This window comes from Castor canadensis, chromosome 9, assembly GCF_047511655.1.
Source record: "Castor canadensis chromosome 9, mCasCan1.hap1v2, whole genome shotgun sequence".
Lineage (NCBI taxonomy): Eukaryota > Metazoa > Chordata > Mammalia > Rodentia > Castoridae > Castor > Castor canadensis.
The window spans coordinates 118,739,160-118,761,929 of record NC_133394.1 but is presented as its reverse complement, the minus strand read 5'-3'; the positions used below and the strand labels follow the sequence as shown (position 1 = coordinate 118,761,929).

Here is a 22,770-nt window from a genome sequence, read left to right as displayed (position 1 = left end):
TTGATATGGTGAAAATCAATGATGATACTGTGAAAGAATGAGGATAATATTGAAATCATTAGTGTGGACGACACAGATTTAAAGTATTACACTCATTGCATTTCAAGAGTCAATTCTCTAACAAAATAGTACAAATAGTCATGTAACAAGAACTGCTTTAAGTCATCATAGTTCCAAAGACTTGAGCCTGCAACTGAATTTTTTGATCCTAAGAAATCTCAAAAATGAACATACACTCAAAAGATTTGGAAATAATATTGATGCACACACCTCCATCTCCCTCCTTTGCCCAGTCTAGATACTCAGAAAAGCCCAAGGGAAATACTGGGACATACAGTATGAGATGCTGTCCAGGTCTCATTCTTATTTTGTCAGACCTCGATGCTCTGTACGGTAAACGTATGATGAAATAGAAACTTGAAGATGATGGAACCATGGAGATCAGAATGGCTGGCCCCAACAAGGTGGGCCGGTAATCCCAGCTACCTGGGGATGTGAGATCCAGAGGATATCAGTTTGAGGTCAGCCCTGGCAAAAAGTCAGAGAGATTCCATCTCAACAAACAAGCCTGATGTAGCGAAAGGGCACCTGTCATTCCAGCTATGCAGGAAACAAGACCCAATCCCCAAAATAAGTAAAACAAAAAGAGCTGGGGGAAGGGGCGTGGCTCAAGTGGTTGAGCGCCTGTCTAGCAAGCCTGAGGCCGAGTATAAACCCCAGTATGACAAATAAGAAAAGAAAAAAAATCAGACTGGGATCTTTTCCCACCCTCCTTCCTTGCTCTAAGTTTCCTAGATCACTATTACAATGTTATGACCATTTCCTTTCAGACGCAGTTCAGTATTTGCGCCTGACAACATGGGGAATGCATTTCGATTTCCGGATTTTGAAACTTCCATTGCTACACTGGCAATGGGTCGTGCGGCTAACTGCATCTCTTGCCACCCCCCGACCTAGCCCAGGGCCGCTCATCCAGCCTGGTCGCGTGGGGAAGCGGCCAGCGCGGCGTAGGCTGAGGAGGCGCCTCGCGGCTGCAGCAGCCCCGCACTCCCACCCTGTCACCTCCTAACCGGGCCTAGGAACCCACAGAACGCGCCGCCGGGCAGCGAGCAGATGAGGAAAAACAGAGCCATACTCTTCGCGCCGCATCCCTATAAGGGACCGGAAGTCTCGGCTGACGTCACTTACCGCGGACGCGCTGACGTCAGGACGTCGGGAGGCCGGCGCCGCCGGCTGGGCTGCTCTGTGCCGTGCGCTCTGTCTCCTCTGTTGCCCTGGGTTTGTGTGTTGGGCGCTCTGCTGTAGTCGAAGCTTCGAGCTATGATGCCTTCGTCTCTCCGAGCCCTCTCTTGACGCCTCTTCCGCCCAGGGCATGTGGATCCTCGTGGGTCGGGGTTGGTGGCGTGGACGGGTGTTCGTGCCATGGGCCGCCGGGGCCGCAAGACCCGCGCTGAACAGGCCCCGACCTATGCCGACCCACGCGGCTGCTGCGGAGCCCTGGGCTACCAACAGGCGCTACAGCTCTGCAGAGCTCAAGGTGACCGCCAGCGTGGCCATGAGCCTCGGGTCAGCCACGTGCCCCGGTCGGAAATAAATGCGCCGGGCTTCCTGGGGCAGCGGTGACCCCAGCTTCTGATCATGTAAACGGCGGCGGAGATCATGGGCAAGTCCGCAACCCCCTAGGAGTCCGAGTTTGTAATGTCAACTGATACCGTGATCTGTCTAACGGGAGGCACTGGTCTAAACGCTTTGCATGTTATATGTACTTAATTCACCAAAAAACCTGAGACGCTGTTAGTATAACATCCGTTCCTCTCTCTGACTCTTTAATTCGTTTGCTGAGTGAGATTAAATATCCATTGGCTATTTGCGAGGTTTCTATGATGTAAGGCTTGGAACTTTTAAGCCCAGCACCTGCAATGCAAGAAGTCCTGGTTATGTTTTAGCTTCCTTTTTTTGTTTAGTATTACACTTTTTCAGCTAGAACAAGCCTGTGTATATATCTGATAACTGAAACCATAAAGTTTAGGTAGAAAAGGGAAGTGTCTGATTCCAAGTTATGGGTTAGTGTAAAAACAAAGCTTTGTGTAATTAGTTCAATACTGACCTTTTCTAAAAATGCCTCTGGACTTGTTTTGTAATGTGTTTGAACTCAGGACCTTTGGCTTGCCAGGCGGTCACTCTCCCTCTTTGAGTCACACCCCCAGCCCTTTTTGCTGTAGGTATTTTTCCAATAAGGGTATCATATTCTTGTCGGGCCTGGACTGTGGAGCTGGGGTGACATGCACCCCACTGTGTCCAACTTTTATTGATTGATACGGGGTCGTCGGAACTTTTCTTCCTGGCTATCCTTGAACCATGATTCTCCTGAACCCTGCCTCCAAGTAGCAGGTATTATAGGTGTAAGTCTCAGTGCCAGGGTCCTGTGGTTTTAAAAATGAATTTGTGTATGTTGCAAAATCAGTTCTTAAAAATGTTGCAGTTCTGCATTCCTTTGATTTAAATGGAGGTAAAAACAACCTACAGTGCAAAATGTCAGATAGTTTTATTTTTTAGGATACATTTTTTTAAACAATTCTTTAAGGTAATGTACAATTTAAGTCTAATTGGAATTGTTACTTTGAACCCCCCTCCCCCCATATCATGAGTATATCCTAAAAAAATTATTAAAAAAAGAATTCTTCAAGGTATAATTGTACTTTTGTCTGCCTTATATCAAAATGATTAAAAATTATTAAAGCGAATTTTATAATTCACATAATTTCACATTAGCTGGTTATGAAATATTGATTCAATTGGAAAAAATGTTTAGAATACAAAAAATGGCATTTTATTTGAATACCAATTTTCTTTCGTTTTCTTTGTTTTTGTTTTGTTTTTAGAGATAAGGGTTTTGCCATGTAGCCCAGGCTGGACTGGAACTAACTGTTTAACCCATTAGGCTTAGAATTCCTGGTAAACCTCCTGCTTCAGCCTTCCCACTGCTGGGATTACAGATATGTATCACCGTGCCTGGTTTAAATACCTATTTTCAACAGTTTGTGATGCTCCTCAGTAAAATGTGTGCACTAAAAACCAGGAGTTTCATTTTTAAATATTTAAAATTTTTAAGTGATAAAACTGTTGCTGATATAATCTTTTTTCCTCTCTCCAGAAAAGTAACAAAATTGTATCTCAGTTAAATTTTTGAAGCTTCTGTTAGGAACACAGATTTTTAAATAACCCTGATTTGTGATTCACTATGTGATGAGTAGATAATTTCCTTTTATTCATTCTTTTCAGCTTTTCTATAGTTTCTTTGCCTTTCTTTTTGTAAGATAAGACATTCTTACACTATTCAGAGGTTTAGGTAACTTGTGTTCTCTATCCATGAAAATAAATTCTTAATTGGCCTTAAGTGATGGAAGTATTAAAGAAGAAATTTTCACATAGCTATACGGTCACCTTTGACTATGAAACTGATAGATGAGTCCTCTTGTAATCTGGTCTTTAATAATGAACTTAGCCATATATTTTTATTGTCAGAAAAATACTATAAACATTATATACATGCTAAAATAAGTGAGTTGTTTGAAGTTTAACATAATCTTTGAGTTACATACTTATTTCATATTATGCAAAATTTGTATTCCTGTGCTATTTCTTTCTAGGAAAAACCTGACATGTCTAGATTTCCTGTTGAAGATACTAGAAATTTCAGTATTATTGCACACGTGGATCATGGCAAAAGTACTTTAGCTGATAGGCTCCTAGAACTGACAGGTATTTCCATTTTATGTTATATTCTTAATGAAGTGCAGTAATTGGTAATTTATTTTTACCATCTACTCTTAAATTTAATTTTATATGCAGTTTTTATTTTTTTTAAATCCAGAGTAATATCAGTAAGTGTTTCTTTTTCTAGGAACAATTGATAAAACAAAGAATAACAAGCAGGTCCTTGATAAACTGCAAGTGGAACGAGAAAGAGGAATCACTGTTAAGGCACAGACAGCATCTCTATTTTACAGTTTTCAAGGAAAGCAATATCTTTTAAATCTCATTGATACACCAGTAAGTTGTGTATTAATTTTGCATGTATTGTTAAAGTTGCTTTAATAGTGCAAAAAAAATATAATTTTCAAGCTGCATTTTAAACCTTTGCCTTTTGTTTTCTCATTGATCTTGTTAGTGTAACTTTTTAAGAAGTCGTCAAAAAAAGAGAAAGGTGTTTAACATCTTTTTAATTAAGTAGAATCAGTATTTTGCCATAACTCCCCTACCTTAAAAAAAAAAATCACAGCTAATGTTAAGCTACTAATATTTTTGTTTCTTAGGGCCATGTTGATTTTAGTTATGAAGTATCAAGATCACTTTCTGCTTGCCAGGGTGTTTTACTTGTGGTTGATGCAAATGAGGTAGGATTTTTTTCATTTTATATGATGTGACATCCTTAAAATGTATTTTGGTAATAGAATTTTTGTGTTTGAATAAAAAAACCAAATTTATTGTATTACTCATTCAAAATCATTTGGTTTGATACTGTTAATGTGAAATTTTACTAAATAAAGATTTTTATGGGATTAAGTAGTTCAACCTTTAAATCTTTTAAGGTTATCAGAAGAATTGTTCAAAAGATTGTTATTTTTCTTGTGGAAGTAATCTGAGGTTTCCGTATCAATTTTTATAAAAGCTTGAAAAGCTTTAGTTTTCAAGTCCTTTTAGGTGATTGTAAGGCAACAATGTATAAAGTGTTAGGTTTAAATAATATTACCAAATTCTGTTATGGTACAAACATAAACTACAAAAACATATTCAGTATATAACCATATAGGAGCTATGATAAACTAAAGTAAGATTTTGATGAATCTCAGTTTCTCATGAAGTCTTCATTCACAATTCCAAGGTGTTATTGTTACTGTATTAAGAGGTTTTTGATCCTGCCAAGGAAAGTCAGTCTCTACAGCTTATGTACATAGTGCTAAGTTTTAGCACATTCATCACAGGACTGTTGTACAGTACGCTTTGAAGTCCTTGTGTCTCTAGTGCCTGACAGTTTCTGAACAAGAAGGACCTTCATAAATGCTTTCTGAACTAGAAGGAATTATTCCAGTTAATAATTGAAATGTATAGAAGTGTAGGTACTATAGTTTGCTTTATACTGCTACTGAGGCTCCCTATGTTAAACTTAGGAGAATGTATGTTGGTGTAGTCTGCTTGATTTCACTATTACTTTACCATTGATATTCTTTATTTTGAACCCTAAGACACAGGCTGGAGAGAAAAGTAGGAAAAGAAGAATTAGTTAGCTTTCTGTCACCATAATGAAAACCTGAGATAAATTATAAAGATAAAAATGTTTATTTTGGCTCACAGTTTTTGAGGTTCCAGTCCAAGATTGATTTGGTCCATTGTTTTGGTCCTGTGGCAAAGCAGCACATGACAAGAGTACATGGCAGGGCAAAACCACTCACTTTATCATCCAGAAAGCAAAACAGAGGAAGAGGAAAGGACCAAGATCCCATAATCCATTACAAAGGCATGCCTCCAGTGACCTAAGAACCTCCCTCTAAGCCCTGTACCTAACAATGCAACCATGGGGACCAAGCCTTTCACACGTGGGATTTGGGGGACATTCAAGATCCAAACTACAGCAGACAGATATATGGCATTTTGTTTACTTTTACTATTAAATGATACAAAACTCAGTTTTGATGAAGATGTATGGAATAGCCTTGAATTTAAGTTTTGTGCTAGATGTTAAAATGGTCATCTCAGGCTCTCATGTTTTGCATTTCCAGGGTATTCAAGCCCAAACTGTGGCGAATTTCTTTCTTGCCTTTGAAGCACAGCTATCAATAATTCCAGTTATAAACAAGGTAATTACACTGAGACAGTAATGCTATTTATTATTTCACTTTCTAAAACCATATCTAGTATTTAAATTTGAGGTGAAAGACTGCTAAAAGTATGAGGGATATCCAGGTATTTATTCAATATATTAGTGGGATTTGTCCATGTGTTTCATATGGCAGAATTGCAGGTCAGACTCCTACACCTTTACACCTGGCTGAGAAGGCAGTTCCTCTGAATTATATGTGGTGAAAGAAGCCATTTCTGTAGCAGAGGGATACAGGGTAGACAAAACATGTCATTTATAATAAACTATACATAGGAATCAAAAAGGGGCTGAGATCTAAGAGAAAACAGTACCACTTATGAAGGGTTCATAGCTACACTAATCTCTGTATATTAAATTATATTTTTTGATGTTGGAGTTAAGTTTAAGAGAATCAAGGCTGCTCATATGCAGACGCCTAGCTTGTTAGATTTCATGTGATGTTTAACTCTTAAAATTAAGTTCACATGGTGCTAAGTTATTACTGTACTCTCTGCCCTTCTTACATTGTTTTGCCTTTTTTGCTGCCTGATTTCTAGCTTTCAGTAGTCATGCTTGTTAAAATTGTTTTGCTTATATACAATTTTTAAATTTTTTTGAAAAATATTATACAGGGGTCATTTAGGTTGAAGCAGAAAGCTTTTAACTCCAAATGTGGTTAATACATAATGCATTTTATTTTTCCATACTGATACAAAATGGATGTTTTCTTAAAAGATAGATTTGAAGAATGCTGATCCTGAAAGAGTTGAAAAACAGATTGAGAAAGTTTTTGATATTCCAAGTGATGAATGTATTAAGGTAAAATTTCTTTTTTTTAAGTCTATTGATTATAGTTTTAAATGTCTCAGGTAATTGGCCTAAGTGAAGTTTCATGGTATTTGATTGCCTGGAATTTTATGTTTTTATACTTTTACAGTGTTCTCTATTATTTTATTTGATCTTACCAGAAGCATATTTTACAATGTCAGGACATACAGAAATTATTGCAATGTGTTACATTCAAAGGAATTGAGGCTCAAAGATTTTTATCATTTTCCCAAGATCTCAGGATTAGCTCGCCAGTGTGGCAGGACTAAAACATAAGCCTTTAGAAACTCATTGCAACATTTTACAACTATAGAAATACTATCTTTATAAAGCAGGTATAAACTAATTTCAAAGCATTTGTATGTTTTATTCTTAAAATTGGCAAAGAGATTTTTATTAAAAAAATGCTAGCTAGATACAGTAATAGACTTATTTATGTCAAAATTGATTCCATTTTAAGTTTGAGTTTTTATTTACTTTTCAAATGGTGGTTTTCTTATTACAGTCACAAACAGTGCTATGGTACATTATAGTGTAATACATCATTGGAGCAATGTAACATTTTCTTTCCAATATTACTTGTCTTTGAAATCAATTTTCAGGTAGTAAAGTTTCATCCTAAATAAAATATATGATTACATATATGTGGTAGTAACAGAGTAAACTAATAATTTTTTCTTGGATACATGATTTAGTGGCTCTGTTATAAAGAGGAGAGACTTCTTAATAAGAAAGTCAATTGAAATTATTTTATTAAAATGTAATTATTCTGACTTTTATCTCTACCAAGTTCATTTGCATACTTACTTGGTATTTGTCAGTGAGGGGGTAAGGCAGTAATCCAGACAGACTAGAGCCCTGCCTTTTTACTTGGGAAGCCAGTCAGTGAATAAATAAAAAAAAAAGTAAGCATAAGAATTACTGAATAGGACAGATTTTATGCAGGAAAATCATTTAACACATTGTATTGTTCTAGGTGAACTATAATAAATTTACAACAGGAAAATCTTTTTTTCTCAGAAAGATGCTATGATATGTGGTGACTTAGGGAAAGGTTCTCTGAGAAAAACTGACACTTGAAGGAAAGATGATGTTTTGGAAAGCATTCCAGGAAGAGGAAAAAGCAATTACAGAGGCCTTAAGTTAGAGTAAGATTTGGCACACTGAAGGGATAGAAAAATGCTACAAGTTGGGCAGGATGGCTTTAGAAGTATGCAGGATGTCAGTCATACTGGTGATACTCTGGCAGTGCCAAGGAGTTCTAAAAAGGTAATGATTTTAATGCAAGAGAGGGAAATGAACCAATTAGAGAGGCACAAGAAGAGCAACGAGACCAGCTAACACTAGTAGCCCAAATGCAAAATTGTAATGGGTAAGTTTTTGCTGGAGACATTAGAGAATTTTATAAGTTTGATGCTTATTTTGTAGATAAAATAAGACTGGCTGATGAATTATATGTAAAGAAGTGAAAGAAAGGGAATAATCAGGGAGTTTGAGCAGCTGGTTGAATGTTCTTATCATTTATTAATATGGAGAAGAGTAGAGAAGGAAAAAATCTAGAAGGAAAATAAGGAGCTGTTTGAACATAGTGAGTTTGGAATGTCTATTAGACATCCAGGAGGAGATACTGTGTGTGAATATGATTCTGGCTTTCATGGAAAGGTGTGATTCAAAGGTAGAGAGCTAAGAGTTATCAGGGGCTTACCCCTCTGGTCAGAGAGCTTTTGCTGTCTTTTTAATAAACTTAGCACTTGCTTTACTCTCAAAAAAACAAAAGTTATCAGCATACATGTGGTATTTAAACCTGTGAAATGGATGTGATTTTTTTAGGACGAATATGTAGTTTGGGAAGAGTCCTAGATATAAGACCATATTCCTGTCAAATTAGGGAGTAAGAACCTGAGAAAAGTAAGAGAGGATAGAGGTCAGAAGAGAAGTGTGGAAGGATTAACCTTTCATAGAAGTGGAAGTAACCTTCATCTTGTAACAAGAGAATGCAGAATATTTGTAGATAAGGTACTGATAAGTTTGCATGTTTAGATTTGGGAATTTTGGCATTTTCTGTTTCTTTAATGAAATAAGAAAGTCATCATCTGAGAGTGAACTGGCTAGGATAGACAGTGTATGGATTAACAGGTATGAAATAATCTCTCAGTAATGTGAATCTAATACACACATGGATTAATGTATATATGCATTTAAAAAGGCACACACTTGGATGTAGTCAAGATTGAGACTTTGCCAGCTGCTTATGATAGGGAGATAATAGAAAGAGTTCATGAAGAGTGAATATATTTATAGTGAACCATGGAGTCCCACCTGGGAGAGACTGGAAAGGAAAGGCTAATGGATTAAACAGAGTAGTACAGTCAGCAGATTAGAAGTTAAGACTACTGCAAAGAAAGTTCTAGAGTCTATAGCAGTGGTCATCAGTGGGAAGCGGTCTGTCTGAAAACATGTTTAGTTGTCAAACTTGGGAGGGGTACAACTTCATCTTGTGAAATGCCCTAGTTATTGCTAAACATTCTATAATGCACAGGACAGCTTCCCCAAAGAATTATCTGCTCCAAAATGTCATTAGAGCCGAGGCTGAAAAATCTTGGTCTAGAATGAGTTTGAAAGTAAGGGGTAGTTATTCAGGGAGATTTTGAAATCAAGAGTTCAGAGACAGCCCATTTACTAATGAGAACATGGGCATGTGATTTATGGTCTCAGCTTGTTTTTAGTGTGAGGAAAAAAAATAGTAATGTGCCTCACATTTGCGGGCCATCCATGTTTATTCTTTCCACACAACCACCTTGAGATTTCTTTTGCTTTGTGTTTTTCCTTTTGCTGCATTCAAGAAAATGAGTAACAAAATTCTTTCTTCCTTCTAATTGTAAATCATAGGTCACCAGGATGGAAAAGTGTAGCCTTGAACTTTAATGCTTCAATTTTTATATTTTCAGATTTCTGCTAAACTTGGAACAAATGTCGAAAGTGTTCTTCAGGCAGTTATAGAAAGAATACCCCCGTAAGCATTTTGTGATCTTTGTACTGTTCACTTATATTTACTAGTTCAAAGGCCATTCATTTGATCTGTTATTTTAAACTTATTGGGTATGGCAAATACTCTTGCAGTGAGAAAATTTTTTTACTTTACTTTTAATGATATACAGAAGGAAAATATAGTGCAGTAAGTTAAAAGGACAATAGGAATCTCTTCTTGACTTATAATAAGTACATTGGCAATTGTTTTTCGCTTTATAATGAGTAAATATGTTCATAAATAATTTAAAAATGAGGCTAGTCAGGGTAGTTAATACCTGTAATCCCAGCTCCTTGGGACATGGGCGTAGGAGGATCATGGTTTGAGGCAGCCTGGGGCAAAAAGTTACCAAGGCTCCATCTCAAAGAACAAGCTTGATGTGGTGGTGCATACTGCAATCCCAGATACATGGGAGGCATAGGTAGGATCAAGGTTCAAGGCTATCCTGGTCAACAACATGACACGTTATCTGTAGAACAATTAAAGTAAAAAGGTTTGGGGGGTGTGGCTCAAGTGGTAGAGTGCCTGCTTAGCAAGCAAAAGGCCCTGGGTTCAAACCCAGCTACCTACCACCAAAAATTAAAATGATCATTTACTTAAAACTGAAGGTTGAATTAAACATAATATACCATATTTTACTGAAGGGTTCTTTGGTTTTGTTAGCTGGGGGGGAAAAAACCTTTCTTAAAACTAGAATAAATTAATTTGAAAACAGGCATTTTATTAAGATTTTTATTTAGTATGTATGTATTTTTTAACTTATATTTACTAGTCCTAAAGTGCATCGCAAAAATCCACTGAGAGCTCTGGTGTTTGATTCCATGTTTGACCAGTATAGAGGTGTGATAGCCAATGTAGCATTATTTGATGGCATGGTTTCCAAAGGAGATAAAATTGTATCTGCACATACTCAGAAGACATACGAAGTTAATGAAGTAGGAGTTTTGAATCCTAATGAGCAGTCGACTCATAAATTGTAAGTTATCTCTAATAATAATTAAAATGTGTTCACATATATGTCTCTGCCTCTTTCAATTTTGTGTGCTTTGAATGTTCCTAATTTAGTAACTTAAGAAAAAAATAAAACCTGATTTAATGCAGCTATACAGCAAATGCTCTGTCAAAAAAGATGTCATGTATAAAGGGTGATAGGAAATATTATGGATATACAATATAGTTTTATTCTTCAGACTAGTTGTGACAAATGTAACAAACCACAGTGGCTAGGGTCCCATGTGGATATATTTGATGGGACAGTGAAAGAGTCATTCTTCTCCACCCATACCCATATTGAGTGTTCTGGGCTTTTTTGACAGTTTCATTACAACTAAATTTTCCAACATAAAGTTAGTATAGAAAGTTGACTGTTTCTTTAGTGTGGAATTCATGGCAAAACCTCATTCATCAGGAATGGGAATACCAATAGTGTGCATTAGAAAACAGATGTGAATTCTCTTACAAAACATTCCTGATTTCCTACTCCAGGTTACATACTGATGGGACGTGGTCCTGGGCACATAATTTGAGGTTTCCAAAGTCCTGTTTGCTCAGATGTAAAAATTAAGGTATTGAACCAGATGCCTATATAGATCACATGAGGGTTTAATGATGTGTGTCTAAAAAGCATTATGTTGTTCATTATAGTCTGTATTTAAAGTCTATTTTAATTTTACTGAAATGTATCTTTATATTCTGCTGTATTAAACATTATTTCATCTTTATTTAAGGTTCTTGTACCTTATCTACATGTAAATTAGCTTGTTATTGTATAGAATTTTTTTAACACTATGCTAAAATTCTGAAATCTTAGAATTGGCTGTTTTCCTATGAATATCAAATAAATACTAGGTTTGTTGAAGAGTTCACATTCTTCTGCTTGGTTAAAAAATGCACATTTTTAGTGGGGTGCCAGTGACTCATGCCTATAATCCTAGCTACTTGGGAGGCTGAGATCAAGAGGATCATGGCTTGAGACCATCCCAGGCATAGTTCAAGAGGTCCCCATCTCTAAAATAACCATAGCAAAATGGGCTGGAAGTGTAGTCCAAGCAGTAGAGCACATGTTTTGCAAGCATAAAGCCTTGAGTTCAAACCCTAGTCCCACTAAAAAAAAAAATAAAATTTTTTTTTGTTAGAGAACATTTGTAGCAACTGATTAATAAAGTAGGTATTGCAAATAGTATACTATGCTTTTGTACAGTGAAACTTGTTTTTACATTTTATATTAGAAGCAGTGATTTGATTTGCAAAAGGTGAGCACAGTCATGAAGACTTTAGGCTCATGCAGAAGTTTTTGGGTAATGGATAGACATGGTATTCTTTGGCTGAAAAGCCTTAGAGATTAATATGTGGTACTTATTTGTGATGAAGTTTTGTTTGGAAAGTATGTGATTGTTTCCATGGAAGGTAGAACTAATGAGTACGCACTTGAAACAGTAAAGCAGTAAATATTTGCATATAATAATTTTATTTAGATATGCAGGACAGGTGGGCTATCTGATTGCTGGGATGAAAGATGTCACTGAAGCACAAATAGGAGATACATTACATTTACATAATCATCCTGTGGAGCCCTTGCCTGGGTTTAAATCAGCGAAACCAATGGTATTTGCAGGTGAGGAGCTCACAAATCCAAAGGTTGAGGGCTAAAATATTTTTTAAACTTAAGTCTGTCTTTGCAGTGAAAGTAAGTTTACTAGACGACAAATACACATTCTGGTTATTTCAATTGCTAATGACAGAATAATCTGTTGTTCATGTGTGCGTGTGCACTGTTTCTATTTATATATCAATTATAGCCAGGAGTGGTGATGCACATCTATAATTCCAGCACCAGGGAAGCAGAAGCAGAATGATTGCAAGTTCAAGGGCAGTCTGGGCTAGATAATTGTTTCAGGCCAGTCTGGGCAATATAGCAAGACTGTGTCTCAAAAACAAACTGTGTATTGTTTTATGTATATGTGTGTATGTATGTGTATGTTTCATATATATGATGGAATTTATATGGGAGATCATTTAGGATTACTTAATAAATAAGCAATAAGCAAATGTATAAGAGAGCTTGGTAATATCAATTTCGTTGTTAATTCCCTATGAAGTTAGCCCATTATTATGTTTGAAACTTTTTATCTAATTAGGATGTTTTTATTACTAATTATCAGTAGACATTTACTGAGTGTCCTCTTAGCCATGCTTTCTTTCACGTTGTATTGTACACTGTCAATGTAGAGGAATAGTGTAGTCTCAATTATGTGTAGCTCCAGAACCTTTTACTGCTGTGTGGTATTGAGACATGAGTATCTAGCCCTTGGTTTTCTCCAAGAAGTCTCTCTCATTGCAGATTATGCTTCATGTTTAAGCAAAGTCAGTCATTTGCATTTTAGAAGATTTGTGAGGTGTTGACTTCATAGATCTTTGATCTTTATTCAAAGAAAATCAGAAATCAGTACTATCTCCCATCGGTGTTTTTGTCAGTAAATTGCTAAAAGCAAAATGTATCTTTGGTATTAGTAAATAATCTGCCCTAGAGTATTAGAGTTCGGAGTAGTTTTTATTTTTGCTCTTATTTTTTTTACCATAAAATAGTTTTATTTATAGTCAAGGAGTATCTTATTTGTTTTTTGAAATAAACACAGTTTGCCTAATTAGGACTGTGTGACTATGTCTAATTCCCATGGTTCTTTACTGTTTTTATTTCCTTTATATTTCTACAAAAGCATAAGAACATTGTCTGGAGTGTGAACCCAGATTCATTAAAGCTAGTAATGTGCAAGATAATTTGGAACAAGTTTAATTTAATCACAGAATTTTAGCAAACCAATATTTTGATGAATAGAATATATGAAAGTAATATAAAACTAAATGGTTAATTTTGAAATTGGCAGTACCACATAGTAGGTTTGCTCTATAGGCGGCTAATCACATGTGATAACTAAAATTCCTTGTATCCCTAGGAATGTACCCTATAGATCAATCTGAATATAATAACCTGAAGAGTGCTATAGAAAAACTGACTTTGAATGACTCCAGTGTGACAGTTCATCGGGACAGTAGCCTTGCCCTGGGTGCTGGGTGGAGGTAAGACTCATTCATGTTGTAGGGTCATGCTTTTATAGGAAAATAAAGTTGCTGAAGATCAGTTTACATGAGTAAGATGAACTAAGACATTTTATGTATGGCTATTTCACACTGTGGATTCATATTTTATGTTTAAGTTTTATAGTAATTTAAAATAGATTTCCAATGGAAGAGTTGAATCTTATTTAATAAAATTATACAAGCACTTAATTGACATGAATTGCTTGAATGACTTTTGATTTCACTCTTCTCCTTTAAAGTAACAATGTGTTCATCAAAGAAAACAGAACCCGTGTGATATGAACATTTTGGACTTTGTTTTTTTCTCACCCAGGTTGGGATTTCTTGGACTTTTGCACATGGAAGTTTTCAATCAGCGACTAGAGCAAGAATACAATACTTCTGTTATTTTAACAACCCCTACTGTTCCGTACAAAGCTGTGCTTTCATCAGCAAAACTAATAAAGGTACTGCAATATTTAATACTGCTTTGTATGAGAATAAAAGGGAAAACTTACTAAGTAAATATATATATACATGTGTGTACAGAATGCAAGAGAAACTTTTTAGTATAATCAGTAGCTGACTAGGTTTTAAAATATATTATTCATTAGTAGCAATAAAAACTGAATTGCCTTATATTTAGCAATGAAGAAACTTTTGAAAAAAAAATTTGCATTTTTCTTAATGTGATCTTGACATTATTAAAATTATTCTGTTACTATAGTAAGAGCTGGGATTGGTAGTGAAGGTACTATTGTAGGTAGGTGCTCTACTACTTGAGCCACTATACCAGCCCCTTAAAGGTATGATTCTAAATTCAGCACAAAGATGAAAAATATAATTTTGGTCATAAGTAACTTATAAAATGTAAAGCATTCATTCTAGTTTTGGAAATTTTTAATTTCAAGTTAATGAGAAACAACATTGTATTCTGAGTGGGAATTTATCAATTTTAAATTACTAACTCTGGCATCTGTGAATGCTTTCTAAAATATTTAGTCAGTTAACTAATGCTTTATAAGGGTCAAGCTAACAGATAATTGTTTGTCATACTTTTTCTAAAAAGCTCATGTAATGTGCTCTTTAAATGTTAATAACCAAAATATACTATCTAATATGATAATAAAAAAATTAAAAACCTCTGCATGAAAGGAACTATGTATTATTTACTAGTTACTACTAATATAAAATAATTATACTTGGAAGATTTTTTTTCTAAAAAAGTATAGAAAAACAATATTAAAATAAGGTAATAGTCTAACCTTTAGGAATTCTATACCTTTATTGATTGCAAAACTTTCAATAAAATAAATTATATAACATAGTATAAATTAAGAGAAAACTACAAGAGATACATTTCTTTTTAACTATGGCTGAATTTTCTACTTTTTAGGAGTATAGAGAAAAAGAAATCATAATCATCAATCCTGCACAATTCCCTGAGAAGTCAAAAGTAACGGAATATTTGGAGCCAGTTGTTTTGGGCACTATTATCACACCAGATGAATACACTGGAAAAATAATGGGGCTTTGCCAGGTAGAAATGGAATACACTTTAATACAGAAGTGGGTTCTAGGTTTCTGAAAGTGGTTCCCAGCTCTGGTTTTGAATGATTTCCCTCCATATCTATATCCAGAGATGTAGATGTAATACAGATGCACTGATTTGATTTTAAATCAGAAAAACATATCAGAAAAATATAAATCAGATTTTTGGTCATCTGTGTTTAATTTCTAAAATTGTTATTTTAGGTCAAAGGAAAAGCTCAAAGAAATTTAATCATCGTGAGGGAGCTAAAAGTTTGATTTGTCCTTGCCTTTTTGAGCACTTGAAATTGAATACAGTTTGAAAGACAACTACAAAATTCAGGTCCTGCAAATTATTAGAAAGAATTCTCATTTTGCTTTATACTTCTTGCCATATTATAGTAAATGTAATCTACAAATGGGTTGTAATCATTCCCTTAAAAAATAGCTATTTGAAGTAGATTAATACCTAGTATAAAGTGTGTCGAATGCTACCTACAATACTTGAGCTTTAGTTCTTGTCACAAACTAGATTGTAAATTTGGCAGATCACTTAATTTCTCTGTATCTAACTGTATAAAAAGCAATTAGGACTTTGCTTTTATGTATACTTACATTTGATTTATTAAACAAAATTAATATATAATATGAAGAGCTAAAACTGTGAGATAAAGATAGGAATTAAAAAGCGTTGGTGGTAAGAATAAAGTAACTCAAATACAAAATGGTTCTTCCTGTATTAGAAAATATTGCTCATACGTTTTTATACCATAAAACATCTCAATTTGTACCTTGATAACTGGCATCTGCCAGTATCAGTTTAAATCATTGTTTGAGTAAGTTATTATTAAACACCTTTTTTTCTTCTCTTTTTAGGCTCGAAGAGCAGTTCAGAAAAATATGGTATTTATTGATGAGAATAGAGTTATGCTTAAATATCTCCTGCCTTTGAATGAAATTGTGGTAGATTTTTATGATTCTTTGAAATCCTTGTCTTCTGGATATGCTAGGTAAAATATTAATACCAAACCAAATAGTTATTTGCTTTCAGACCCTAACCCCCAAATTTAGTGTACTTGTAGATTTCCAAATGTATTTCCCATATTCTAAGTAACACTAGAATACCTATGTTTTGATTAGAGATTAGGTTTCTTATTACTTGGATTGGAAAACACTATTTGTATAATACATTCTCTCGAAAAACTGATTAAATTATAAAATTTTGGAACATGAATCTTAAGAATGGCCCATTAATTAAGATACAGTATTAGCCAAAGCCCACCAACTGCTGGGATTGGAGAGGTGACATTTGTCTCCAGTGATCCATTTTCCTAGTGTGGCTTAACCACTTTCTTTTCCTTCTCTGGAAATGTTCTCTTTCATTTTGCCCCTTATTTCATGAATAGAAATTGAAGCTTCTTCTTTACTATGGACATTTAGATCCATTCACATGCAACTATGTACGTTAATATTTTGATGGACAGTAAAGATATTTGAGGGGGACAGGTAATGAAGGTAGTAGGAAAAAGACATTTTATAAAGAAAGGAAAGTGCAGTCTCCTAGAATTATAGTATTTATCATTTGGATTTTTTGCTTTATTAGTTTTGATTATGAAGATGCAGGCTACCAGGCTGCAGAACTTGTAAAAATGGATATTCTACTGAATGGAAATATTGTAGAGGAGCTAGTGACTGTTGTACACAAGTAAGTTGAATAGAAACTAATCATGAAATGTGAAAGTAGTCACTTTTGGTATTTTGTCTTCAGTTATTGGTTGTTCTAATAAAAATGAAAAACTTTAGAGATAATTAAATTGTTTTCACTCTTAATTTTTCTATTGTTTTTCCATGCTTCTTTCTAGACTTCAGAAATGCAAAGGGAGTATGGAATTACAATAACTATAAAGAAATGGAAAGAAATGTTTCCCTTACCATGTTAAAGTATAAGAAAGTGTTTTTAAAACTTTATGATGGCTTTAGGATTGAAAACAAACATTTTTATGGTCACAAAACATTATAATGAAAAATCAGATATGATAAAACATAATAATGAAAAGTTAGCTATTCTACATGTTCACAAATTACCAGATTGCTTAAATAAATTGTAAATAATATAAATACCCTTGTATTTAGTATATTTAGTCATTAAAATTATATCATGATGTAATATTTAGTGACATAGAAAAAACATGTTAAGGTAGGATATATATACTTTGATCTAACTAAAATAAGCATGTACACAGAAAAATGGACAGAAGGGTACCTTTAAACATTGAAAATTTTAACTAATTTTCTGTGGACAAGAAAAGTACATCTAAAATATTTTGGAGGGTTGGGGATGTGGCTCAGTGGCAAGAGTTTGTCAAGCTTGGGCAAGGACCCTGGGTAAGATCCCCAGGACCACAGAAAAGAGAAAAGAAATGAGAAAAAAAAGAATGCTTTTTTTTTTTTTTTTCTTCTCATACTAACGTGCTAAGGTGTATATTTCTAAATTTTCTGTACTAGATCACATATTATTTATTTTTCCAAATCAGGAAAGTTGTGACTTAGAGATAAGTTTATGATAATAATTGCTGTTTGACCTCCTGAAAAATCACCTTGACATTGATTTTGCTCAAGTGCTACAAATATTCTCATTACGATATGTAAATATGTGTTTTTTTCTTTCTCAGAGATAAAGCATATTCTGTTGGCAAAACCATATGTGAACGTCTAAAGGATTCTCTTCCTAGGCAGCTGTTTGAGATAGCAATTCAAGCTGCTATTGGAAGTAAAATCATTGCAAGAGAAACGTGAGTTCAAATTCATTTGTTCCCAGGTTGTTTTAGAAATGATAGTCCTGAAAACCTAAATATTGAACATTTTAACTTAACATTGGCCTAAACTTTATTCTTATATGTGGAAACAGTGTGATAATTATCTGATTATTAGTTCCACTGATTTAAGTGATGACTGTTACTTCAAATTACTTATGTATACCATTGGCTGTTGTTATTTACAGTTAATATAATGTATTTAGCTTTCGCTTTTTTTGGTGGGACTGGGGTTTGAACTAATCTAATGTGTTGAGGTTTGAAGAACTTCCACCCATTTCATAAAATGACTGTATTGAATTTCTTGGGTAAGGAATTCCATTAAGATTTTATCCAAATAGATAACAGTCAATTCATATAGACAGTATTTATATTTTTTTTTACCTGAGACATTTAATATTATATCTTAGAACCAGAAAGTTTCTAGGTAAACCAGAGAAGATTCAAGCACTTCACATGGGTTATAGCAGACATGGAAGATAGGCTAATTCTGTAGGAAACTGTCTTACCCACAAAACATAATGCATAAATCAGAATGCTGAATGTGCTTCTCAACTCAGAACAGCAAGTGCAAGAGGTCTCTTTCAGCACTCCCCTCTTGACTTCTAGAAATCAGAAGTACCTCCAGTTATGAAAAGTGGAAAACTGCTAACATTCTAGCTTACCAAAACCTAGTATATCAGCAGTGGTGAAATACAGTGATCATTTTTACACAATTATATAAAATTGATCCTCATTATTTGCACTTTCATTTTGTAAGTTTTACTTCAGTTATTTTGTGTTCCATGAAAACCCAGAGGCAGAGTGGAGATGATAACCAGGGAACAACCTGGAAAGTGCAATTTAAAACAACTAGCAAATAGTCATTCTAACATAATTGTGATGATGGTACTTTTAAGGAAAAGAAGGAAACTTTTTCAAAACTCTAGTGACCTAGTAATTTCTCAGAAATAGTAAAAGTAGTATAACTGATAGGACAGATATATTAAAATGAGTTTGCCTTGAGATGGGTTTTATAAAAGCCTGAATCTAGTAATACATCCACTAGCCCCTCTGACAAGTCAGTAATGAGAGAATCATTTTAAATGTTTTTCAAGTGATATCAGTATTTCTAGGTGAAGAATATAATTCCTTTATGAAGGTCTCACATGCTTAAATTTGGCCCAGTGGAGCCTGACTACCACAAGCCTTGACCTGTTCTTAGTAAGATATATGCTGGTGATCACGTTGAGTTTATTTGCTGTTTTATGTTAAGTGCATGAAAACAAATACAGGAACATTTGAGCTTCCTAATTATTTGCTTACAGAAAAATTTTACTTAAATATTAACACTATAATTAAAATCTTTTCTTTTAATAAAGGGCAAATTGTTTTTGAAATTAATATACTTGTAAACAGTGTAAAATTATGTTCTTAAACAAAATTTCTTCTTTTACAGTATGAAAGCCTATAGAAAAAATGTTTTGGCAAAATGTGTATGTATCTACCTATAATTATTCTACTTTGTAAAATCTATGTTATGGGTACAAAATCAAGGGAGCTATAAATATATTGGTTCTATTGTTCATTTTTATATGCCCTTTATTTCATCTCCAAGTTTCCTTTTTAAAATAGGTAAATTTCAACTTGACCATAATAATTTACTCATTTTCACCATATTCTTAATGACTTTTTCATCATATAAATATTTCATTAGTTAGGTACTTGTGGCTCATACCTATAATCTTAGCTACTTGGGAAGCTGAGATTGGGATGATTGCCATTTGAGGCTAGTGAAGGCAAGTAGTTCAGGAGACTCCATTTTCAAAATAACCAGAGCAAAATGGACCTGGAGGTATGGCTCAAGTAGTAAAGTGCCTGCTTTGCAAGTGCAAAGTGAAGCTCAAATCTGTTTTGCCTAAATAAATAACTAAATAAAATTCATTATATGCAGTACTGGGTTTTTTGTTTTGTTTTGTTTTTTTGTGGTACTGGGGTTTGAATTCAGGGCCTCACACTTGCTAGGTAGGCTCTTTACTCCACCAGCCCTATGTGCAATACTGTTTAAGGGAGGATTCTGCAATAGTTACTTCCGTGATTTGGGCAACATGTTTTGTTAATATAATAAGATAATGAAAGGTTCTGAAGACAGTGACTGCCTTACAGTAAGGAGAGTATGGGAATTGAAACCTACCTCTCCTACATTGCTTTGCCACAGTTTACTGTCTAAGCTATTAAAAACTTAACTTAGTTTTGTGAAAACTGAGTAATTCTGTTTCTAAATTCTTCATATAGCTTCTGACACAATGTATGCCTATGTGACAGTTCCTGTGTAGCTATATAATCCAGAATTCCAAACCTAGAATCACATAAGTTTCTGTGGGGATCTTCATCTCCATCCAAAATAAATATACTCTTTACCATGTTTTGAGAAGGTAGGATGGCAAGAAGATTACAGAAGTAATTTTGCACATGTCTACCTCATGGATAATAATTTGGGAAGACTGTCATGATTATATTGCTACCTTAATGTAATTGTATATTTTTCTGTGGAGTGATTTGGACTTCTGACTTTCCAATATTTTTCAGTATGGTGGTGATATTACCCGAAAAATGAAGCTTTTGAGGAGACAAGCAGAAGGAAAAAAGAAGCTGAGGAAAATTGGCAACATTGAAGTTCCAAAAGATGCTTTCATAAAAGTTCTGAAAACACAAACTAATAAATAATTCATGGAAAACAAGAATTTTTATGAATTAAAAACTGTATATTTTTCTTCTTAGTAATTTATAATATGTTGACAACAGAATGAAAAAATTTAAATTTGTTCATTACCTTCAGGGTTTTCGGAAGCCATACTGACTTGTCTCAAATTTCAGTTCCACTGCTCACTAGTAACGTTGGCCAAAATACTTAATATTTGTTTCATCTTTTGCAAAATCAGTATTATATTACTACCTCCAGAGGTTGAGCATATGATACAGTTAAGCACAGTGAATTTTAAACATTTTTTTCATGCATGCTTTTTACTTACACTGAAAGGCCCCATATTTAAGATTCCATCTAGTTTTAAAGTCACATTTAGTGTCAAATTTGTTAGCTGGATTATCTGAGACCTATGAGTTATAGAAAACAAAGTAAATTCAAATAATATACTATGTAGACGTCTGCTCTAGCTTTTGATGTTTGTTTTAACAATTGTTTGAAACTGCATGGTTTACAATGTACATGTGACCTAAATTAGAAGAAGGAATTGTCTTATTTCCGCCAGTAGCAGTATTAGTAGAAGCTAGTGTAAGTTTGATTGTTAGCCACGTTTCAGTACTGAGATCATACAGTGAGTATTAATTCCAAGTTCTTAGCTCCCATGTTCATTCAGTCAATGAACAAACTAGCAGACAGAATAGATTATAGTAAGAATAATGTGCCATTGATTTTATTTTTCCTACCTTGAATGAGGAAAATATCTTGGAATAAGACTGTCAATGAAAGGGTCTTTAACATTATGAAGCAATTTCAATTGTAAGTAGTGAGGACTTCTCTTCCACAATCACTTTGTCAGTTAATTTTAGTGTTTTAGAGTTGTGTGCCTTCTAAGTGTATTCTCCAGCAAGATTTCCACAATGACAGGACTATTCGGATAGTCACCATTTATTATAAAGTTTGATATGTGTAGGCCATTGTACAGAGCTCTATGTACTTCCTTTATTCTGTCTACATAAAGATAGATACACAGTTACTGACAGATTTAATTCAAACAATGTTTCTTTTTCTTCAAAGGCAAACTTTATTGCTGCTTATAGAATGTCTTCAATAGGCTTCCAAACACCATCCTACCTTCAGAGTCAGGGCTAGAGAGCAGTTTTGCTGAAGAGCTTGAGGACATGAACCTAAACTAGCCTAATACCAATGCTATAAAGGAAGAGATCAGAAATAACTGGTACACCAAAAAACACCTTTAGCTTTTTCACTATGATATCACATGACCTAAGATAGGGCTGCCCAGTAAACAACTGGTATTACCAAAACCATTACTACAGGATGCTACCGATTCAATGTTTAAAAACTACAAGGACATAGGCATTCTCTCTCTGCTTTCTGGCTGCCATGATGTACACTGGTCTGCTTTACCACGTGCTCCCCACCATGATCAACTGAAACTATTTCCTCCTTTAAGTTCACTCTGTCAGGTATTTTGTCACAGCAACAAGAAATGTAACACATAATAGCTTGGAGAGGATATAGTTTATAAAGGGTTCAGACAGGAGAGTGATACAGAGCACTGCCAAGGTAACTACTATTTGTTTGGGGCTCCTGACTTAATGGTGGAATCAGTTACTGGCATGAAGGGAAAAGAAATTGGCTAGTGAGGGACACAGGGCTCATTTATTTTGAATCTGTTTAGACTTATATAGTACTTCCCAGAAGGCTACTGGATACCTAACACTGAAGTTCAGGAGATAACTCTTAGAGCTATGAATCTAGTGTGTGTATGGAGGGGAAGGAGGAAGTAAGGGTTCCAGAATATATAGACAGCATGTAAAATCTCCTTGTACAGGGCTTCCCAACTTTTAGCTGTTTTTGTAACACATTTACTGTTTTCCGATGGCTAAGTATCTTTTAAACTATTACTTTACATTTTTCTTCAAATTGGCTC

At 34.5% G+C, this 22,770-nt stretch overlaps 1 protein-coding gene across 5 annotated transcripts; it reads left to right on the top strand.

Moving 5' to 3' along the window:
- The first annotated feature begins 1,203 nt into the window (after positions 1–1,203).
- Positions 1,204–20,859, top strand: Guf1 (GTP binding elongation factor GUF1). Of its 5 annotated transcripts, none has more exons than XM_020176027.2 (17): positions 1,204–1,537; positions 3,651–3,762; positions 3,905–4,053; positions 4,317–4,397; positions 5,781–5,858; positions 6,596–6,679; positions 9,637–9,701; positions 10,489–10,692; positions 12,191–12,330; positions 13,670–13,793; positions 14,128–14,260; positions 15,190–15,333; positions 16,200–16,333; positions 16,927–17,028; positions 17,996–18,115; positions 19,575–19,611; positions 20,705–20,859. In XM_020176027.2, exons 1-17 carry the CDS (start codon positions 1,373–1,375, stop codon positions 20,840–20,842), a joined length of 2,010 nt encoding a protein of 669 aa, XP_020031616.1. In that variant the 5' UTR covers positions 1,204–1,372; the 3' UTR covers positions 20,843–20,859. The 5 variants fall into 5 exon arrangements, with proteins under 5 accessions (XP_020031616.1, XP_020031617.1, XP_073898433.1 ...); XM_020176028.2 differs by having other exon boundaries at positions 1,205–1,537; positions 10,555–10,692; XM_074042332.1 differs by having other exon boundaries at positions 1,398–1,663.
- Positions 20,860–22,770: the final 1,911 nt, after the last annotated feature.